This window comes from Mustelus asterias, chromosome 22 (assembly GCF_964213995.1).
Source record: "Mustelus asterias chromosome 22, sMusAst1.hap1.1, whole genome shotgun sequence".
In the NCBI taxonomy this organism is placed as follows: Eukaryota; Metazoa; Chordata; class Chondrichthyes; order Carcharhiniformes; family Triakidae; genus Mustelus; species Mustelus asterias.
Window position 1 is genome coordinate 11,129,081 of NC_135822.1, and position 22,280 is coordinate 11,151,360.

The 22,280-nt window shown below is 45.9% G+C and overlaps 1 protein-coding gene across 1 annotated transcript in view; it reads left to right on the plus strand.

Annotated features, from left to right (window-relative positions):
* LOC144510239 (protein polyglycylase TTLL10-like) overlaps positions 1-21,674 on the plus strand; it is a 112,400-nt gene extending 90,726 nt beyond the window's left edge. The window contains exons 9-11 of the mRNA XM_078239732.1: positions 2,101-2,217; positions 20,837-20,930; positions 21,058-21,674. Of these exons, the coding sequence (XP_078095858.1) occupies positions 2,101-2,217; positions 20,837-20,930; positions 21,058-21,674 (828 nt within the window). The remainder of the gene's footprint in view (positions 1-2,100; positions 2,218-20,836; positions 20,931-21,057) is intronic.
* The last annotated feature ends 606 nt before the right edge of the window (positions 21,675-22,280 follow it).

Sequence of the window (22,280 nt, forward strand, 5' to 3'; positions counted from 1 at the left end):
AGAGAATTCGGCATCAAACAGGCTATGCTTATTTAAATACCACCTTGTCACATGTACAGGGATACAATGAAAAGTATTGTTTCTTGCGCACTATACAGACAGAATGTACCTTTCATAGAGTACATAGGGGAGACGAAAAGGAGAGGGTGCAGAATGTAGTGTTACAGTCATAGAAAGATCAGCTAAAAAAGGTAGGTCGGCTTAAAGGCCTGATGGCAGCAGGGAAGAAGCTGTTCTTGAGTCGGTTGATACGTGACCTCAGACTTTTGTATCTTTCTGGGTGCGATCTAGTTTGCACCAATAGAAAGGGACCGGGCCGATTGTAAACAGTTTGGCGCTTGGCAAGGTTCCGATTTTTAGGCCCACTTTTCTGGGATTGGCAGAATCTGCGCCAGATGTGGCGAGGTCGATAAATCAACCCCGTTAATTCTGTTTCTGTCTCCACAGATGCTGCCAAACTTACTGAATATTTCCATTATCATCTCTTGTAATCCTGTATCCTGACTTGCAGTAACTCCCTGTGCCGTCATCTCTCTACATTCAATCACTGATTACAGTGATCTGTTCAACATGCCGACCAACGATTTTCTTAAATGAGATGAAGCTGCTTTCATTTTTTAGAGAATTATTTGGGGCCAGTCTATGTATCTCAAAGCTTGTAACAAAGCCAATTCTTACCTAAAGCTTGACATCTCCAAACTGGCAGTAAATCCCGATCAGTATGTTTGTTTTCTGTGATGTATGCTGGCATAATTTTTCTATTTAAGCTTTGGCTCTCCTGCTAGCTTAAAGAACAAAGAAAAGTCCAGCACAGGAACAGGCCCTTCGGCCCTCCAAGCCTGTGCCGATCGTGATGCCCTAACTAAACTAAAGAAAAAACATTCTGCCCTTACTCGGTCCGCATCCCCTTATTCCCTCCCTATTCACATGCCCATCCAAATGCCTCTTAAGTGTTGCTAATGTGCCTGCTTCCACCACATCCTCTGGCAGCGAGTTCCAGGCACTCACCATTCTCTGTGTGAAAAACTTCCCCCGCACATCCCCCTTAAACTTTCCCGCTCTCACCTTGAACCTGTGCCCCCTTGTAATTGACACTTGCACCCTAGGAAAAAGCCTCTCACTATCCACCCTGTCTATGCCTCTCATAGTTTTGTAGACTCTATCAGGTCTCCCCTCAGCCTCCGTATTTCCAGTGAAAACATTCCTCGTTGGGTATCAACTGAGCTTCACTACTTCTTACAAGTGGTGAGTCAGGGGAGGCGACCCCTAGCTAATGTTCTGGGGACTAGGGTTCGAATCCCACCACGGCAGCTCGTGGAATTTGAATTCAATAAAAAAAATCTGGAATTATGAATCTACTGATGACCATGAAACCATTGTGGCAAAAACCCACCTGGTTCACTAATGTCCTTTAGGGAAGGAAATCTGCCGTCCTTAGGTGGTCTGGCCTACATGTGACTCCAGAGCCACAGCAATGTGGTTGACTCTCAACTGCCCTCCAAGGACAACTAGGGATGGGCAATAAATACTGGCCCGGCCAGCAATGCCCATGTTTCATTAATGAATAAAAAAAACAACAGGAAATTTTGTCCGGCAATTTAACCTGGAAGTCTTATTTTGTCAGGAAACACGTGTCTGGCTTTGCGTCGACATGTAGATACTGACGTTAGTCAACTGATGGGTTATCAGTGGCTACATCAGTTGGTTACATCTGCCTGGTAGACCATCATTGACCAATGGGTTACCAACCACAAGCCCTGCATCTCTGAATGTTCAGATGCAGTTGAGTGAAGCGATTCAGTTTCCTCACTGGGCTCTGGGTGAGGTACGGAATAATCAAAGACAACGTGAACCCAGTGCGTTAGAAATGGAATCAGAGTATAAAAATGAATTAGATTCTCCTTTGCTTGACAGAGTAAAATTTGAACGGAGAGATAGGGCACTGAAAGGAGGGAAACAAGCAGAGAGGAGGGGTGGGGAGCGAGAGGAATGTCTGTTAAACTTGAGCATTCCCTCAATTGAGAACAAAATTATAGACTGTGTAACAAAGAATCTTGTCTGACTGCAAAGGTAATTAATATCTTTAACATTTTCTTGCAGAAGAGAGTACAGCAGATCATGACACAGTGCTTCATTGCTATCAAGGCCAGACTCGTTAGTAAACTGGGCTACTTTGACCTTCTGGGTTTTGACATTGTCATTGATCAGAATTTCAAGGTGACTTCATTTTTAATTCTCTTCATCCATCCAGATAGTAAAATATTGGTGCATTTAAACTGATCCAGCGATGATCTCAATGATACATTGGGTAGCATAAAGGTCACATAATCCAGAAAATCTAAATTCAAATTGCACCTTGGCAGGTTAGGAATTTTAATTCAGTTCTTTCAAAAAACATAGCTTGCCCTTGTACCTGGGAAATTGGTTGTCTCTTAACAATCTCCGGATACGATGCAGCGAGCTACTCAACTGTATCATAAACAAGTTAACTAGGGATGGACAATAACTTCTGGCCTTTTCAATGATGTACAAACCCCAAGTATTAATCTTCACGAATTCTTGGTCTGACCTATCTGTAGATCAAACAAAATAAATGTGTATCATAGTGCAAATTTAGTACCAATTCAGCCACAGTTTAAATAAGAATCAAGATTAAGATGGTTCAGTTGATGAAGGCAGTTACAAGTGTGGAACTAAGCCATATGTACCCAGTAAAGGCTTTGATGCCAGTCGTGCTAAGTTAGCTTGTCTCACAGGGGCACTATAGGCTGGTAGGGGAGATATCCATGATGTGGAGATGCCGGTGTTGGACTGGGGTAAGCACAGTAAGAAGTCTCACAACACCAGGTTAAAGTCCAACAGGTTTAGACTTTAACCTGGTGTTGTGAGACTTCTTACTGGGAAGATGTCCATCATAGGTCCCACTCCTGATCATCACCCCCCATCCTACCGCAGCAATACGCCGAGCCATTGGCTGCCAGCAGGATCTTCCAGTCCCGCCGCCGGAGGACCACCCAACGGGACTGGAAGATCCCGCCAGCAGGAAGGGCTGCCAAATGTTTGTAATCAGATCTACCTGAGCATCCTGTTTAAATTCACTTATAAACTCTGGCAGTTAGGTGGGAAACCTGAGAGGCAACACCTCCCTCCAGAAAGTGGAACTCATAGAATCCCTACAGTGCAAAAGGAGGCTATTTGGCCCATTGAGTCAGCACTGACCACAATCCCACCCAGGCCCTATTCCCGTAACCCCACATTTTTACCCTGCTAATCCCCCTGACACTAAGGGTCAATTTAGCATGGCCAATCAATCTAACCTGCACATCTTTGGTGTGTGGGAGGAAACCGGAACATCCGGAAGAAACCCATGCAGACACGGGGAGAACGTGCAAACTCCACACAGACAGTGACCCAAGCCAGGAATCGAACCCGGGTCCCTGGCGCTGTGAGGCAGCAATGCTAACCACTGTGCCACCGTACCGTCCTGTAGTTCTGGACATGATTGCGATATGGGCTGGAATTTTCCAGCCGTTCACGGCAGTGGGATTCTCTGGTCCCGCTGCAGTGAGCGGAGATTTGGCTGAGCGCCACATTCTCCGTCCTCGCTGGCAGCGGCGTCAGGGCGTGAACGACTGGAAAATTCCAACCATGTTTTTGAAAGAGGATGATGTAACAGCCGGGGAGGAGATAACTACAGGGAATTGTCCTGATTTGGAATGCACTGGCTGAAAGGTGCTGGGATATGTGTGAAAAAACAGTTGGATAAATCCTTGAAGGGTAAAACTTTATAGGACTACAAGGAAAGGACAGGGCAGAGTGGAACTAATTGGTTAGCTTTTTCAAAGAACCAGCACTGACATAATAGGCCGAATGGCCTCCTGCAGTGCTGTGCCAATACTGTACTGATGGAACTCTCTCCCTTTCCCCCCACTGATCATGTTCTAGCCTCTCTGGTGACCTTGGCATTTCAGTGTGTAATTAGGTGCTGTGTCCATAACCTCACCACAAGCCGAATTGAAACTTCCCACATTCATTCCACGAATGAGCTACAGGCTGAGCAGATGGAGAGGAATTCCAGCCACATAGATTTGAGTTCGGTGCTCCAGGTCGAAAGGATGCTGCCCCCACTCATTTCCCCATGTCCTCAATTTAACAGAAGTAGATTCATAATGAAGACATTCCCTTGCTCTTCCCCATATCCCTGCTTTTGATTTTTTCCTTTCAGGCACGTACCAGATTCCCTTTTGAAAGTTACCAATGAGTCCACTTGCTGCCGACAGGAGCCCGTCATGATCATAACCCGCTTCCTGGAGATCACATGGTCTGGAATGGGGGGGTGGGGGTGAGCTAATAGGTTGTGATGAACAAAGCATCGTAGCTGTGAGGGACAGCTCGGTGGATAGGATATTAGTATGTAGATAGGCTTGAAAATTGGGCGGGGATCCTGGATTCAGGATTCAATCCTGGACCGGGGAGCGGCGTGGGCTTGGAGGGCCGAAGGGCCTGTTCCTGTGCTGTATTGTTCTTTGTTCTTTGTTCTTGTACGTAAAAAAAAATTCTGCATCTCCCACTTGACTTTTTTTTTGCCAATTATCTTAAATCTTGTTGCTGGCCTTCCTGACAGCTTCTCCCCTCTGATGTTGTTGCTCAAGCACGTTGTTGGGGCAGGCATGGTGGCACAGTGGTTGGCACTGCTGCCTTACAACTCCAGAGACCCAGGTTCAATTCTAGCCTTGGGTAACTTTCTGTGTGAAGTTTGCACGTTCTCCCCGTGTCTGTATGGGTTTCCTCCGGGTGCTCCGGTTTCCTCCCACAGCCCATAGGTGTGCAAGTTGGGTTGATTGGCCATGTGAAATTGCTCCTTAGTGTCAGGGGGACGAGCGGGGTAAATGTGTCGGGCTACGGGGATAGGGCCTTTGTGGAATTGCTGTCAGTTCAGGCTCAATGCCTCCTTCTGCACTGTAGGGATTCTTATGATTCTATGAGAGTAAGGGGAGATGTATTTTGCATCTAATTGTGTTCTTCATGTAACTAACTTTGATATACCTTGCAAAAGATGAGGCAATATTTTCAAATGCTAGTGGCAAACTAAAGGTCTTGGAAGGTTATGGCTATATGCTCAACTGAAATGATACGCTGAGGCTCCAAATTGCTATATTGTGGGAAAGCTAAGACTTGTCCTTGCCCACGTAACGGGTTGCTTACATTGAACCTACTACCATGACAAAATGCTATGTGATGAAAAGGCCCTTCAACTATGGAGTTTCTTCGACTCATTCTTGCCCAGTTATTAGCAGCTGTTGATGTGGTAGCAACAGGTCTTTGGAAGCAAGTTCCTTTAATGGATGTAGTGCAGATAAATAAGGAGTTTGTGCCAGGTGTTTATCTGCTGTTTTGCGCTGTAACCATTAGGCCACCTTGGGTAAGAATGAATTGCGAATGATCTTTCAGGGGAAAAAGATTCTGGAGTTAAGTAGAACAAATCAGAAATGTTAAGTGATTAACAGTGGCGGAGCTCCCTCACTGAGCTCAATAAATCCTTTTTTTGAGCTGAACAGTGGGGTAGATGCATTAATGTAACATAATCCAATAAGCCAAGATATCCCCTTGGTGCAGGTTTTTTTCATCAATGTTGTGCTGTAGACTGGTTACAATCCCAGTTTTGGACATATATCAATATAAAGCCAGTAAATGTGAACCAATTTTAATTTGTTGGTGATCTGACGATGATTGGTTTTGATTTTTGATTTGATTTATTATTGTCACATAGAATCCCTACTGTGCAGAAGGAGACCATTCAGCCCATCGAGTCTGCATCGACCACAATCCCACCCAGGTCCTATCCCCATAGCTCCATATATTTACCCTAACTAGTCCCCTTGATACTAAGGGGCAAATTCGCATGGCCATTCCACCTAACCCGCACATCTTTGGACTGTGGGAGGGAATGGGAGCACCCGGAGGAAACCCACGCAGACGCGGGGAGAATGTGCAAATTCCACACAGACAGTGACCCAAGCCGGGAATCGAACCTGGGTCCCTGGCACTGTGAGGCGGCAGTGCTAACCACTGTGCCACTGTGCTGCCCTGCACTGGGATAGATTATAAAGTCATTTGCTAGGATTTGATTTATTATTGTCACATGTATTGGGATACAGTGGGTTTCTTTGGGAGTTGTTCTGTAAGACTGTTTAACTGTGCAACTTTAATCTTATGAGTTTAGGATTTTTTTTCTCATGAATAAATCTTTTAATTTTTTAAATCCTATGGGCATTACTAGACTTCTTTGTTTTTGGGGTCAGTAGTCTTTCCTCCTTGTTTTCAAAATACAAAAAAAAAGTTATGACCAGTAAGACAAGTTTCCCTCTGGGATCTGGTTTGTTCAACAACTAACGTCTGCCGTGCTTCTAACACCTTTAGGATGCTCTTTAAAATGTACCTCTTTGACCAAGCTTTTGGTCACTTGCCCTAACATCACGTTATGTAGCTCGGTGTCAAATTTATTTTGATAAAGTAAATACATGGGATTACGGGGATAGGGCCTGGGCGGGATTGTTGTCAGTGCAGGCTTGATGAGCCGAATGGCCTCTTTCTGCACTGTGGGGATTCTATGATTCTAAAGCTTCTTTTCATAGCTCAAGGCATTACGTTAATCCTAGTTGTTGTTAATGAAGCTTTTTCCCAATTTGTGTGGGGAATGCTCAAGCTACACTTGATTTATTCCCTGCAAAGGACTCGCCAAAATGGGGATCTGTTTGTGGTGACTCATGAGGGGCTTTCTCTCCTTGGTGCCCACTTTTTACTACATCACCCACTATTCCATTTAAATTGGAGAAAAAAAAACCCTTGTCACAAATTCCTTGACACTCTATGCTGGAGAGTATCATCGGTTCACCGATCAATCACTAAAGACAAATGTGATCTCCATAAAAGCAATGCACGTGACCTGATAAGTACAGGTATGTCAAGCATCTTTGGCAGTTCCAACAATTTCCAACAGTGTTCACCTTAAAAAGATGTCTACAACCTTTCTACAGTGACTTGAAAGTATTCAACATTTCCACCGCCTGTCTATCTATGTGTGACTTTAATTGAGCTTTACAGTTCAATCATTTTAAGCTGAGGAATGTTGCTACTTATTCTTGAAGAGCGTACACTCTGTTACACATACATAATAAATACGTATCACATAGACCAGGGGACCTCCTGTTGTGTTCAGGAGCTCATGATGTGTAATGCACATTATTCTATTTCGTCTATTATTCTGCTACTGAGGGATAGCTCTGCGTAATCTGTTAAATCCCATTCAGGTCACAAGATGGCCAGTTAAAGAGCAATTGCTGCAGGTTTCATATAAAGGTTCAGAAGAAAGGAACGTGTATAAAAGAGGAAATGTACCTTAAAATAATTTGGTACCACCAACTATCATTGTGAAACTTAAATAAGATTTTGTCCCCATTTCAAAAAAAAAGTGTTCATACTTCATAAGCCCCAGTTTTTCATCAGCTTTACCTTTGTGTCATGGGTCTGAATGGCTGGTTTGTGAATGCAGAGTGATGTCAACAGCGCAGGTTCAATTCCCGTACCGGCTGAGGTTATTCATGCCTTCTTAAACCTTGCCCCTTGCCTGAGGTGTGGTGATCCTCAGGTTAAATCACCACCAGTCAGCTCTCCCCCTCAAAGGGGAGAGCAGCCTATCATTTGATTTGATTTGATTATTGTCCCGTATGTTGGTATACTGTGAAAAGTATCGTTTCTTGCACTACACAGACAAAGCATACCATTCATAGAGAAGGAAAGGAGAGGATTCAGAATGTTTTTGATTTGATTTTGATTTGATTTGATTATTGTCACATGTATTGGCATATCGTGAAAAGTATTGTTTCTTGCACGCTATACAGACAATGCATACTGTTCATAGAGAAGGAAAGGAGAGGCTGCAGAATGTTTTTGATTTGATTTGATTTGATTTATTATTGTTACAGGTAATGTGATTCAGGGTCCTGAGGATTGCCTAATCTGTAAGGGATTAGAGCATTGTTAGAGAGTTTGTAAGAGTTATAGAGTAGAGTTTTAAAAGCATAGAATGAGAGTAGAAAATAGAATTAGAGGATATGCTGTGGACAGCTCAAGAGAAGTCGCCACACTCCGGCACCATCTTAAATCATCTGGGATTATGCCGACTTTACTTTAACTCTTGGCCAAGTGTCACAATAAGTAATCCGATGAAAAAAATGGTTGCACTGGCCCTAAAATGGTCTTGTTTAAGGTACCCCTGTGGTTTAACTGCTGTTGTACATATCAACTATCAGGCATTTATGGAAGGATTTCTTTTGAAAAAAGAAAATGTTAAGACAATAGTTTGCGTTAGTCGCAGCGATTTTCCTTTTGGTAGCTTCTAAAGTTGTTGCCTAGCAGTGGCCAGACCAATCAAACACATGCAGATGGCAGCGTGTAACACAGCCCTGACCCAGCCAGGATTTATTTGGATTGCATTAATGTATGCACAACACTGCACAATGCATACTCTTGTCATGCAATTGAATGGGAATAAAGGGAATGGCAGTGAATTAGAAATGGAGCCCTCTCGTGTTTCAGCAAATTGCTGCTTGTGGTACTGGTATGTAAGCTCCGCACAGTGAGTAATCCCCGGGCACAATGAAGGATCTGATACCTGTTCGTTGAAACATCCTTTCTGCTCAATTAAAGGACTTTATTCCTCCATTTGCTTTTCGCCAGTGCCAGTTTTGAAATGAAGGGTTGAGATTATTCCAGTGTTTGATTAATAATTTGCCTGCCTCGTCATTCGGTTGGGGGTGGGGGGGGAGGGCGGTTGGGGAAATTGGGAGTGAAAAGGACAAAAGAATCGGCGTCCGTTTTTACATGACAATTGAGGGAGACAATTGAAAGGGTTGGGCTGGTTCGGGCAGTGCTTTCATATCGCTGAAAAGGCAGCTGAACAGACTGGGAGTTAGCCTTTCACACACAAGAGCGAGCCTTAAATTCACAATGCCTGCCCTTATATTCCACCACTGTATGGCTCCCTTAAAACTATACTTATATCTGAAATTTAACTAATAAAGCTCAGCTAAATACCCACTGCTTGCCATTTTTAGAGGGTTGTTTTTAAAAAAAAAACATTTTTGGAATATTTTTGAATTGCAACACTACATCCTGTAGTGGCCCATAACCAAGGACCCTATGCACCCCGGACATACCGTTTTCCACCTTCGGGAGAAAGATACAAAACTCTGAGATCACGTACCAAGCGACTCAAGAACAACTTCTTCCCTGCTTTTGAATGGACGAAGGGCCATCCAGACTCGAAACGTTGGCTCCCTTCTCTCCCCACAGATGCTGTCAGGCCTGCTGAGATTTTCCAGCATTTTCTCTTTTTGTTTCAGCTACAGCACATGAGGGAAAATAGAGGGAAAAATAGCTGAACAGGGATTGATGCCACACCATGTATTGCCGGAGACCTATCCCTATGCCGTACAGTCTTGCTTGGTTTTATTTTGTTAGTGTCACAGTCCTCAGAAATTTGAGTCCCCTCAGCTCCAAATTTTGATTTGATTTATTATTGTCACGTGTATTAGTGTAGAGCGAAAAGTATTGTTTCTTGCGCGCTTTACAGACAAAGCATACCGTTCATAGAGAAGGAAAGGAGAGGGTTCAGAATGTTGTGTTACAGTCAAAGCCAGGGTGTAGAGAAAGATCAACTGACTATAAGGTAGGTCCATTTAAAAGTCTAAGAGCAAAATACTGTGGATGCTGGAATCTGAAACAAAAACACTGGAAAATCTCAGCAGGTCTGACAGCATCTGTGCGGAGAGAATGGAGCCAAGGTTTTGAATCCAGATGACCCTTCGTCGATTCAAAAGTTTGATGGTAGTAGGGAAGAAGCTGCTCTTGAGTCGTTTGGTACGTGATCTCAGGCTTTTGTATCTTTTTCCCGACAGAAGATGGGAGAGAGTATGTCCGGGATGTGTGGGGTCCTTGATTATGGGCCATCACAGAATAGTGTGTTACAGTCATAGCTAGGGTGCAGAAAAAGATCAATTTAACATGAGGTAGGTACGTTCAAAAGTCTGATGGCAGCAGAGAAGAAGCTGAGGCGGTTGGTACATGTTCTCAGACTTCTGTATCTTTTTCCCAATGGAAGAAGGTGGAAGAGAGAATGTCTGGGGTGCGTGGGATCCTTAATTATGCTGGCTGCTTTTCCGAGGCAGCGCAAAGTGTAGATGGAATCAATGAATGAGAGGCTGGTTTGAGGATGGACTGGGCTTTGTTCACAGCCCTTTGTGGTTTCTTGGGGTCTTGGACAGAGCAGGAGCCGTACCAAACTGTGATACAACCAGATAGGATGCTTTCTATGGTGCACCTGTAAAAGTTGGTGAAATTCATAGCGGACATGGCAAGTTTCCTTAGTCTTCTGGGAAAATAGAGGTGTTGGTGCAGAATGTGTAAGGGGCAACACAGCATTGATGGAGGTCAGACCCATGGCAGACAACATTCTGGGAAGAAATTGACACCAATGGGCGAATGAAATGTCAAATGCATTATATTGATTAAAAACTCTTCACCTAACGAGTGGGATACCCAGGACCTCAACATTATATAACTCATGGTCAGCCTCCCGGCTCCATCTGCGCTCTCAAGTTGGTACAGCTATTTTGAAGGTGAGCAGGTTGCATCTCCCTGATGTCCTGGCCAACATTCATCACTCAAATAGACTATCTGGTCATCTGCTTTTTTTATAGAAGCTTGCTGTGCGCAAATTGGCTGCTGTGTTTCCTACTTTACAACAACTTCAAAAGGGCATCATTGGCTATAAAGTGCTTTGGGGCATTCTGAGATTGTAGAAGGTGCTATATGAGCACAGGACAACGGGGGCGATTCTCCCATCCCAACCCACAACTTCTTTGGTGGGCCGGGGGGGGAGATGCGCATCGCCGGCCTTGTTCCGGGATTTGTGCCTGCGCCGGGAATGCATGCGCATCTCCCAGAACCGGTGAACAGTCGCTGGTCAGACCATGCTGGAAACCAGCGGGTAGACAGGTAAGTCATTTGAATCCTTTTTAAATGTATTTTAAATGCCATTATTGGGAACGTTCAGGTCCCGATTGAATCTCCCACCCCGCCAGGAGTACTTCATTCCGGCGGGGTTTACACTAGCTCCCCATGTTCGGGGAACTAGCAGGAAACCCCACTGGAATGAAGGGGGGCCCCCAGGTGATTGGGCGGCGGGGGAGTGGTGTCCCCCTGGGCGTGGGCACCCTGGCAGTGCCAGCCTGTGTCCCTGGCACTGCCCAAGGGGCAAAGTTCTCATGCCCAGGGGGCACCTTGGCACTGCCCATTGGGCATTGGGCAGTGCCAAGGGGGTGGAGCCTATTGCAGGTGGAGCCTAGGGGCAATCGGTGGGGGTAGGGGGGTCCCGCTGCCACTCTGCAGGCAGGATCAGCGTGGGATGAACGGTGGCCAGCGATTGGGGCAGGCTGGGGGCAGTGGGGTGGGGGGGGGGGGGGGGGTGGTCGGTTCTCTGCTGGGAGGGGGCCTGCCTCCCAGAAGGGGGTCAGTGTGGGGGGAAGTTTGCTGGGGTGAGGGGGGTGGGGGGATCACCACTGCTGGGTGTGGGGGGCTGGACATTGGGGTGCTCCAGGGCGGGGTGGGGGATGTCAGGGCCGGCGTGGGAATTGTCGTGGGGGCCGCGATCGGGCCATGAGGTGGGGGGGCTGGAGGGGCAGCACTGCGGGGGTCCCGGGCTGGCCAGCAATCAAGCTGGCCAGCAAATGGAGAGACCAACAGATCGGGGCCATTGTGCAGAGTTCCAGAACTGTCAGACTCCGGTGCAAATAGGCCCCGCCCCCTGGGTTTTTAATGAGATTCATGATTGGGACCCCTGCAGTGCACAGAGTGCAGAGATTCAGGTGAGAAGCTGAATTGACAAAACAGTCGTGATCTAGAACAGTTTTCCCACCAATTCAGCACTTTTGGGAGAATCGCCCCCAATGTTTCTTATTAATATCTTGCCATTTCCCAAGAGCGATACTGCATAATTAAAAATGTAATGAACATCCAGGCGGCAGTGACATAATCTTGGATTTTCCTGCTATCCACGCAGGCCAGATTTTCTGGTCCTACTGCAGAGAACGGAGATTTGACCAAATTCTCCATCCTCGCTCAGGGCGTGAACTGCCAGTAGGATCGCGCCCATTATAGAATCATAGAACCCCTACAGTGCAGAAAGAGGCCACTCGGCCCATCGAGTCTGCACCGACCACAATCCCACCCAGATCCTATCCCCATAACCCCATGCATTTACCCTAGCTAATCCCCCTGACACTAAGGGGAAATTTAGCATGGCCAGTCCCACCTAATCTGCACGTCTTTGGACTGTGGGAGGAAGCCGGAGCACCTGGAGGAAACCCACGCAGACACGGGGGAGAATGCGCAAAACTCCACACAGACAGTGACCCAAGCCAGGAATCGATCCCGGATCCCTGGCGCTGTGAGGCAGCAGTGCTAACCACTGTGCCACCCTGCCGCAATTCATCGTGAGGTAGAATTGTGAATGAATTGACGAGAGGGTGGGAGAGACGAGTGAAATCAGTTTTGAAAGTTGACGTAATTTGTGCTAAATGGCCAGTTGATTCTTTTGTGGGAATGTTGTTGCTGTCACCATGGTGTTTAAATCCAAGTACAACAAATAGTTTTCTCTTTCGTACAAACCTTCCGCGTGTTATTGAATCTGTAATGTTTGGGTTAATAAGCCAGGAGACCATGACAATCTGTAGGCTTCACTAATATTTAGCAAATTCTTGCCATAATCTTACTGCAATTTGTAATCTGGTGGTCATTTCCTCGTAGGAACAGTTTTGAACGTCTTGCAAATATTTTTAATCTGTTGGAAGCCATTTGAAACCAAGTGACTTGCTTTTTAATTTTTATTTTCGAACTTGTGGCATATTGCACACCAACCTTAATGAGGATAAGCAACTGTTACGTGCCTTGTTGTTCCTAAGTACTGGCCTCAGAAGACATCTACCTTCCGTGCCAGAGCATAAAACAACAACAGCAACTGGCATTAGAGTCTTGGGATGTTTTACTACCACACAGGTGGTACACAAATGCAAGCTGATGTGGCCTCCTTCTATACTGTCGGGCTTCTATGGATTCTGAGAGTGGCTGTCACTGTGATGCTTCTCCTGCAATAGGGTTTGCTAGAAGTCTTTGCAACACCTGGATAGAGTGGACGTGGAGAGGATGTCTCCACTAGTAGGAAAAGCTAGAACCAGAGGGCACAACCTCAGGCTAAAGGGACGATCCTTTAAAACAGAGATGAGGAGGAATTTCTTCAGCCAGAGAGTGACGAATCTGTGGAACTCTTTGTCACAGAGGGCTGTGGAGGCCAGGTCATTGAGTGTCTTTAAGACAGAGATAGATAGATTCTTGATTAATAAGGGGGTTACGGGGAAAAGGCAGGAAAATGGGGATGAGAAAAATATCAGCCATGATTGAATGGTAGAGCAGACTCGATGGGCCAAGTGGCCTAATTCTGCTCCTATGTTTTATGGTCTTATGGTCTTAATGAAGGTTACTGCCATGGGTATAAGAGCAAGGAGGTAATGGTGGAGTTGTACAGAGCATTTGGTCAGGCCACAGCTGGAGTACCGTGTGCAGTTCTGGTCACCTCACTATAGGAAGGATGTGATAGCACCAGAGGGAGTACAGAGGAGGTTCACCAGGATGCTGCCTGGGATGGAATATTTGTTCCTTAAGGAGAGACTGGATAGGCTTGGATTGTTTTCTCTGGAGCAGAGACGGCTGAGGGGGGACATGATTGAGGTGTATAAGATTATGAGGGGGGTATGGACAGGGTGAGCAGGGAGCAGCTGTTCCCCTTGGCTGATAGGTCAATCACGAGGGGCAATAGTTTTAAGGTTAAGGGCAGGAGATTCAGAGGGAATTTGAGAAAAAACGTCTTCACTCAGAAGGTGGTGGGAATCTGGAATGCACGGCCTGGGAAGGTAGTCGAGGCTGGAAACATTACAACCTGTCAAAAATATTTGGAGGAGCACTTGAGGAAGGGGGAAATCAGGATATTGAATCCAATGGTCAGCCATGATCAAAATGAATGGCGGAGCAGGCTCGAAGGCTAAGTGGCCAGAGAAAATATGTGTTTAAAACATACAAAACTCAGCTTGTCATGTGACCTTTCTTCTCCAACTCTCCAAGGGATCCAAATAAGATCATTACCCTTGTATTAGATTGTGCCTGGGAAGCTCTCTGAACGAGATCCCATTGTCCAGGTGATTAGATGTAATGGTTTGTCTCCAACAGTTGAATGCCCCTGGTGATTGCCGTAATGCCTGGCTAATGGGGCAGGAGATGTGGGCAGTGACCATCACTGCTCCAATGGCGTTCACAGCAATGAAGAGCTGCTGGCCCCTGATTGGCTGGCAGCAATGCCGGGGGGTGGGGGGGAATATCCACTCATGGGGTCTTTGATCTTGCAGAAAGCCCACCGCTGATCTCTTAAGTATCTGACTGACATTTAACATGGCAGATTATCCCCGAAATAAGTGACACGGGATTCTCACTGGTTCTCGAGTCAGTGGTTGAGACCACTATCAAGTAGATTGAATCCTGTCCTGTAATAAGTCTTCGGAGGCAGAAATCCCTTCACCAAAATCCCTTTATTTACAATTCCAACAGCAGTGCGCAGAGTGCTCGCAGTCAGCAGTCTACCTTCGGGAGTGCCAGAGGAACTGACACTCCTGGTTAAATACAAGGAAAAGACTCCCTGATTGACACATCAATTGACTCCTTAATCAGGGAGTTCATATTCCAATAGGCCAACCTCAATGGCCTGATTGAAGTCATTACAGGTCCCTTATTCTAGTAATACACTGGTGGTTCCGAACCTTGCTGGAGGGGAAAAGTAAACAAGAAAATACCAAGGAGATGGTGCTGGCCCTTTATCCATATTGGCAGTGAAAGTCCTTCTTTAAAGCTATAGATGAATTATCGCTGCTACGCACTAGCCTGGTGCTATAATCCCGCAGCCACCTTACCCTCTTGGTCTTGAATGTGACAAATCAACAGGAGCCGCTCACACATCCCATTGTTCGGAATTGTACAAAACATGAAAGAGTGAACAAGAGCACAGAGAGGAGCAAAGAGCTGGAATGGGATGAGTGAGCTGAGATTAAGAGTATAAAGATATAGGAGCAGAATTAGGCCATTCGGCCCTTCAAGTCTACTGTACCATGGCTGATGTGTTTCTCAACCCCATTCTCCCACCTTTTCCCCGTAACCTTTGATCCCTTTACCAATCAATATCGGCCATTCACATTGGTTTGACTGCATCAGAGCTTGGGAACTTGAGAGACCAATTTCTTTCTACCCGATATTCCACTGCCTGCCTCTTTAAATGATACATTAATCCACGGGTAGTTCCTGATTTGTGTTGCTCTTTAGATCCGGTCAAAGTGTTTGGTTCCACTAAGTTTGCAGGAAATCTGTGGGGCAGTCGATTTTTCCACGTGTATAAGGCCCCCACTGACACAGGTTTGGCAACTTTGGTTAGCCATAATCCTGTTCATGCCTGCAGAATCTTAGGGCCTTTGGTTATAATAGGATCAGGGGAATGGGTGGGGGGGACGTTGAAAAGGACAGTTTCCCCATTGCAATTGGTCGCAGAGTTCAGAACCTGACACATTCAAAAGCAGCAAACTTTATACAGAAACATTGCATTCATTGGTCAGTCCAGCAGGCAGGCCATTCTCTGTGTTCCGCTGCCACGGCGACTGTCTTAGTTTAGTTTATTCATTAGTGTTACAAATAGGCTTACATTAACACTGCAATGAAGTTACTGTGAAAATCCCCTAGTCACCACCTGTTCGGGTACACTGAGGGAGAATTTCGCACGGCCAATGCACCCTAACCAGCACGTCTTTCGGACTGTGGGAGAAAACCGGAGCACCCGGAGGAAACCCACGCAGACTTGGGGAGAACGTGCAAACTCCACACAGACAGTGACCCAAGCCGGGAATCGAACCCCGGTTCCCTGGTGCTGTGAGGCAGCAGTGCTAACCACTGTGCCACCGTGCCACCCACTGTCACCCACCCAGTGGAGATTTGTGCACTAACGACTCAGTGAATGTTCCAAAGGTTCAGCATTGAGGTATTAGGCCCAGAGCAGCTGCCAGGAACTGTGAGAATCTAATGCCCATTGCAAACAGAGTGTGTGTCACCACATGCCTTCATTTCAGGCCCAACTAAATAGGTTACTTCATGTAATCCTCAAAAGGGACCTGGGGCTCAGAAGTAGAAACTCCAGTGGGCTGGAGGGGTATTCTGCTTGACTTCAGGGCATAAGAACATAAGAACTAGGAGCAGGAGTAGGCCATCTGGCCCCTCGAGCCTGCTCCGCCATTCAATAAGATCATGGCTGATCTTTTCGTGGACTCAGCTCCACTTACCCGCCCGCTCACCATAACCCTTAATTCCTTTACTGTTCAAAAAGTTATCTATCCTTGCCTTAAAAACATTCAATGAGGTAGCCTCAACTGCTTCACTGGGCAGGGAATTCCACAGATTCACAACCCTTTGTGTGAAGAAGTTCCTCCTCAATTCAGTCTTAAATCTGCTTCCCCTTATTTTGAGGCTATGCCCCCTAGTTCTAGTTTTACCCACCAGTGGAAACAACTTCCCTGCTTCTCTCTTATCTATTCCCTTCATAATCTTATATGTTTCTATAAGATCTCCTCTCATTCTTCTGAATTCCAGTGAGTATAGCCCCAGTCTACTCAGTCTCTCCTCATAAGCCAACCCTCTCAACTCCGGAATCAACTTAGTGAATCTCCTCTGCACCCCCTCCAGTGCCAGTATATACTTTCTCAAGTAAACCAAGGATACATTCAGCCCCAGTTGGGTATGGCAAATCTCAATAGCCATCAGAGAATATCTTAAAACCGTCTCATGTTGACACATGACCAGTAACTAAAATGGAGAATGATTCATACTTAAATTCTCATCCTTGAGGATGGCACAGTGGCACATGTGGTTAGCACTGCTGCCTCACCGCTCCAGGGATCCGGGTTCGATTCTGGCCTTGGGTGACTGTGTGGAGTTTGCATGTTCTCCCCGTGTCTGTGTGGGTTTCCTCCCACAGTCCAAAAATATGCAGGTTAGGTGGATTGGCCATGCTAAGTTGCCCCTTAGTGTCCAAAGATGTGTAGGTTAGATGGATTAGCCTTGGGAAATGTGTGGGGTTACAGGGAAAGGGCCTGGTTAAGATATTCTGTCAGGGAGTCGGTGCAGACTCGATGGGTCAAATGTCTCCTCTACACTGTAGGCATTCTATGATTCTATGATTTCAGATCTTTCTATGGACTCACTTCTCCCCATGTCTCTGTAATCTCCCCCAGCCTCTGAGATTTCTGCTCACACCCAACCCTAGACTCTTGCGCATCCTGGATTTTCATTGCATCTCTTTCATCTACCTGGGCCTGAGCTCTGCGAATCCTTCCCTTGATATCTGCACCTCCTTCAAGATGCTTCTTAAAAGCCGTTTCCTTGACCAAGCTTTTGGTGACTTAGTCTAATATCTCCTTATGTGGCTCAGTGTTACATTTTATCTCTTAATGGTCTTTTGGAGCCCCTTGGGGCATTTGACTATATTAAAGCTGCTATGTGAATGCAAGTTGTTGTTGGCTGGATCAGAATCTGCTGCCTTGACTTTGACCCAATGGATTGGCTCTTCCAGGCAGGCTTCTGGCCTCCTTTTCAGCCCATCCGATTGGTTGATTCTTGTGAAACAGTAACAAACCAGCAACACAGGTTTTGACCCTGTCACCTTTCAGCAGCTGACGGTTAGCCACCAACACTGGTTTTTATGCTTTTCTGTAAAGTGGTGTTTGCAACTGACAGCAAAAATTCTCTTCCTGAAGATCTGCCCACCATTGATAGTTCTGTTGCTGGAATGGTGTATGTTCTGTACAGATTTGCATGAAGGAGGACAAAGTGTGCAAATCTGGGGCTGAGATAGGCAGGGAAATTAATCTTAAATGTATTAATTCTCAAAAACGTCTGAGGCCTTGTACCAACTGACTCAAGAACAGCTTCTTCCCTACTGCCATCAGACTTTTGAATGGACCTACCTCGCACTAAGTTGATCTTTCTCTACACCCTTGCTATGAATGTAACCCTATGGCACAGTGGCATAGTGGTTAGCACTGCTGCCTCACAGTGCCAGGGACCCGGGTTCGATGCTTGGGTCACTGTCTGTGTGGAGTTTGCACATTCTCCCCGTGTCTGCGTGGGTTTCCTCCGGGTGCTCCGGTTTCCTCTCACAGTCCAAAGATGTGCGGGTTAGGTGGATTGGCCGTGCTAAATTGCCCCTTAGTGTCAGGGGGGCTGGCTAGGGTAAATGCATGGGGTTATGGGGATAGGGCCTGGGTGGGATTGTGGTCGGTACAGACTCGATGGCCCCCTTCTGCACTGTAGGATTCTATGGATTCTATGGACTACATTCTGCACTCTTTCCTTCACTATGAATAGTATTCTTTATCTGTATACTGTGCAAGTAACAATACTTTTCACTGTATATTAATACATGTGACAATAATAAATCAAATTTAAAAACGCACTGTACGCATTGCAGTTACTTGCTGCCATCTGGTGGATCTTCCAGTGTTAGTCATTCTGAAATATTTGTAACCGACTTGGAGAGATAAGAAATCATAATTGCTTCTTCTGACGAACTAAAATTTAGCTGCCCTCCTTTCGCTACCCTGTGTTAAATTCAAGGCGAGCGTGCCGATGGCTAAACTGCCCCTCCAATTGCCAAACGAGGGGGCTCAAAATTACAAAAGAAATTCCTTCACAGTGACCCAAGACATGAGATGGTAACATTGATTTTTCTAACCTGTAATGGGAAGTTAGAGTCTGAAGTTGGTGCTGGGTTTTCCTGATGGTAATATTGCCGGCAAGGCTGTGTCCTCATCCCCTACTACACTCCTTCTACACCTGTGACTGTGTGACCAATACATGTGACAATAATAAATCAATTCAAATCAAACCTTGGCTCAATGATGCCACTCTGACCTTTTGAGTCAAATGGTCACGGGTTGAAGTTGTACTCCAGAGATTTGAGCATATAAACTGGGCCAGTATTTCCTTGCAGTACTGAGAGAGTGCCGGACTTTCAGAGGTACCTTCTTTTGAAAGAGACATTAAGGGTGGAATTCGCCCCCAAAAATTCTGAGTGCTGAATTCACGGGAAAGCTGGAGTAATTCACGCTGGTGTTTACAGTGGGAGTTCAGAGTAGAATCTCCCACACCCTGTGCAATGCAGAGGCTGCCAGCATGAATCTCATCAGATTTCAGGGGGTGGAGCCTATTCCTGCCCAGGAGAAAGAGAGAATATCCGCGGTGCGTGGGGTCCTTAATTATGCTGGCTGCTTTTCCGAGGCATTGGAAAGTGTAGACAGAGTCAATGGATGGGAGGCTGGTTTGTGTGATGGACTGGGCTACGTTCACGACCTTTTGTAGTTTCTTGCGGTCTTGGGCAGAGCAGGAGCCATACCAAGCTGTGATACAACCAGAAAGAATACTTGCTATTGGTGCATTTGTAAATGTTGGTGACTAGCTTGTTAAGATAATTGTGAAAAGGGTAGCTCAAGATGGAAGTATCCTCTCTCGCCCTTATCCGCAACCTGCAATGATGGACGGATTCCAATTGCAACTTTGAGAGCCCACTCATTGTCCTTAACTGGACAGTGAACGTGTGTGCTGGGCTCTAATTGGCCAATCCCATTGAAATCCATGCGGGGTGACTGTGGGGTCTTGAACACATCAGGGCCCTGACCCGAAACCCAAAGTCCTGTCCAATGTGAGATTATAGCTTCACGACCATTGACAGCCTGATAATGAAGCCAGTGTTTTTCCAATCAGGCATGTAGATGTTACAGTCGGGTCAAGTGAATAATGATCAGGAACAGGCATTGGGGATCTGAATGAATTTTCCTCGGTATTGAGGCCGATTTTCTCCCCCTGCCTCCCACCCCCGACTATCGCTACTGCATCCCTTTCCTTCCCAAACCCAACTGGGATCAGCTAATTCTGCCTCCTCTAAGCTTTCTCTGTACAGTCCGGTCTACTCATTCCCCTGAGCGTTACTATTTTTGGCCATGGTGAGTTTACATTTTAAAAGTCATGACTTACGTTGTGCTGGAAATGTCTCCTGGGGATTGATGAAACTGTGAGCGGCCTGTTTATCCCAATGTGCAGTACATTCCAGATTGCTGTGCTGCCCCACACGCATTGGCCGTGCTAAATTCTCCCTCGGTGTACCCGAACAGGTGCCGGAGTGTGGCCACTAGGGGATTTTCACAGTAACTTCATTGCAGCGTTAATGTGAGCCTACTTGTGACACTTTAATAAATAAACTTTAAAACTTTAAACTTTACACTTTAAAAGCACACACCCTCACATGACAGGGAACATTGCAATGCGTAAGACCATAAGAGATCGGAACAGAAAAATTAGGCCGTTCGGCCCAACGAGCCTGCTCCACCATTCAATCATGGCTGATAAGTTTCTCAACCCCATTCTCTCGCCTTTTCCCCATAACCTTTGATCCCCTTGCCAATCGAGAACCTGATCTAGCTCTGCCTTAAATACCTGGCCTCTGTGGCAATGAATTCCTTCTGGTTTGAAAGGCTCAGTTATGTAACGATTGGACCAGCCTCCCAACAATATTTCTCTGGTCTGAATCAATTCGAAAGATGCATCCGAAGGGTTAACTTGCTCTGTTTGGTCTGCTTTGTAGGTCTGGTTACTCGAGATAAATGCAAACCCATCTTTACTGATAAATTGTGAGGTTCTCAAATCAGTCATTCCTAAAGTAATAAATGAAGCCCTTGGTAAGATGGCCATTCATATCTTTATGTAGATTTACAGAAGGATATTTGTACAAATTGATAAGTGAAATATTCCTTGGTGAAAGCTGTATTCATTAGTATTTTTCTCTCTCTCTCTTTCTGCTATTAGACTTGGTATTTGAAATCTTCAAAAAATGTGGTAAAGGAATGTTCATCCTGCCACTTGAAACACAGAAAGAATTTATCCTACTTTATAACGGCTCCCAGAAAGAACCGTTTGAGAAGAGATTCAAGTCAAGGCTGGAGTACAGGATCTCTGAGAGAGCAACCATTCTTAAACGCCCCCAGAAGGCTGGGAAAAGACCCCAGATCAACGTCGTGACGTGCTTAGAGTTCGTGCCGATGGTGGATGCTGCTCCCACTCACATTCAAACTGCTCAGAGGTTTGCTTCACTGCTCTCTCAGCGGCCACTCCCGGAAATCTCACTGGTGCAACACCTGAGCTCCAGCAAGGCCAAAGCTAAAAGTAATCAGCCACAGAGCAGTCAGTCGGTTGGGCTCTCTACAGAGGAACAGAACCAAACCAAAGAGAGGATAACGGCTGCGCAGCTAATCTCCAAAAGGCAGTTTGCCAGCGGTCCGCTGTGCAAAAGCTTGGAAAACAGCCTGATGACATTTAATGCTTCCTTTCAGTCCCTGATCATCACGAGGACTCCGCTCATGTCCAAGAAAGCCAGTCCAAAACTATCCGAGATGAAGACTGGCTCCAAAGAGATCGACACATGACATAGCTTGATCAATAGAGGCAGGGATGCCGATTTTCCGTTTATAGCCCACGCCAGTATTAAAAGTAAACTTTATTCATGGAAAGCCAATCATGAAATGCTCTGATTCTTTAAGCACCCCCTAAGAGGCAATGCAATGATTTTATCCCATGCCTGACTGTGCGAAGTCAATGCCCCGTTTAGGTTCGCAAGTTACTCAGCAGTAATCAATAAAACTGTGGTGTTTATAGTGCAATTTTAAGATACGTCCGTGTCTGTCTGTTGTTCCATTTTATGGAATTAAAATCCATCTTATTGTTGTTGTGGCTTGTTCAGTACGAATGTCTACTTTGCTAACTTTCTGCAGCAGGTTTAATGGGCAACTGAGACTCGAATCCAGCAACTCTCAGACCTGAGGAGCAGACTCAAGAGTGAGGTGCCAATGGTGGAGCCAGGTAAACCAGCCAGCAGGTAATGGAAATTCACAACTCACACCCCTTACTCTTCTGAACTAGCTGGTAACTTGTGGAGCCAAGGTGGCACAGCGGTTAGTACCGCTGCCTCACACCGCAAGGGACCCGAGTTCAATTCCCAGCTTGGGTCACTGCCTGTGTGGAGTTTGCACGTT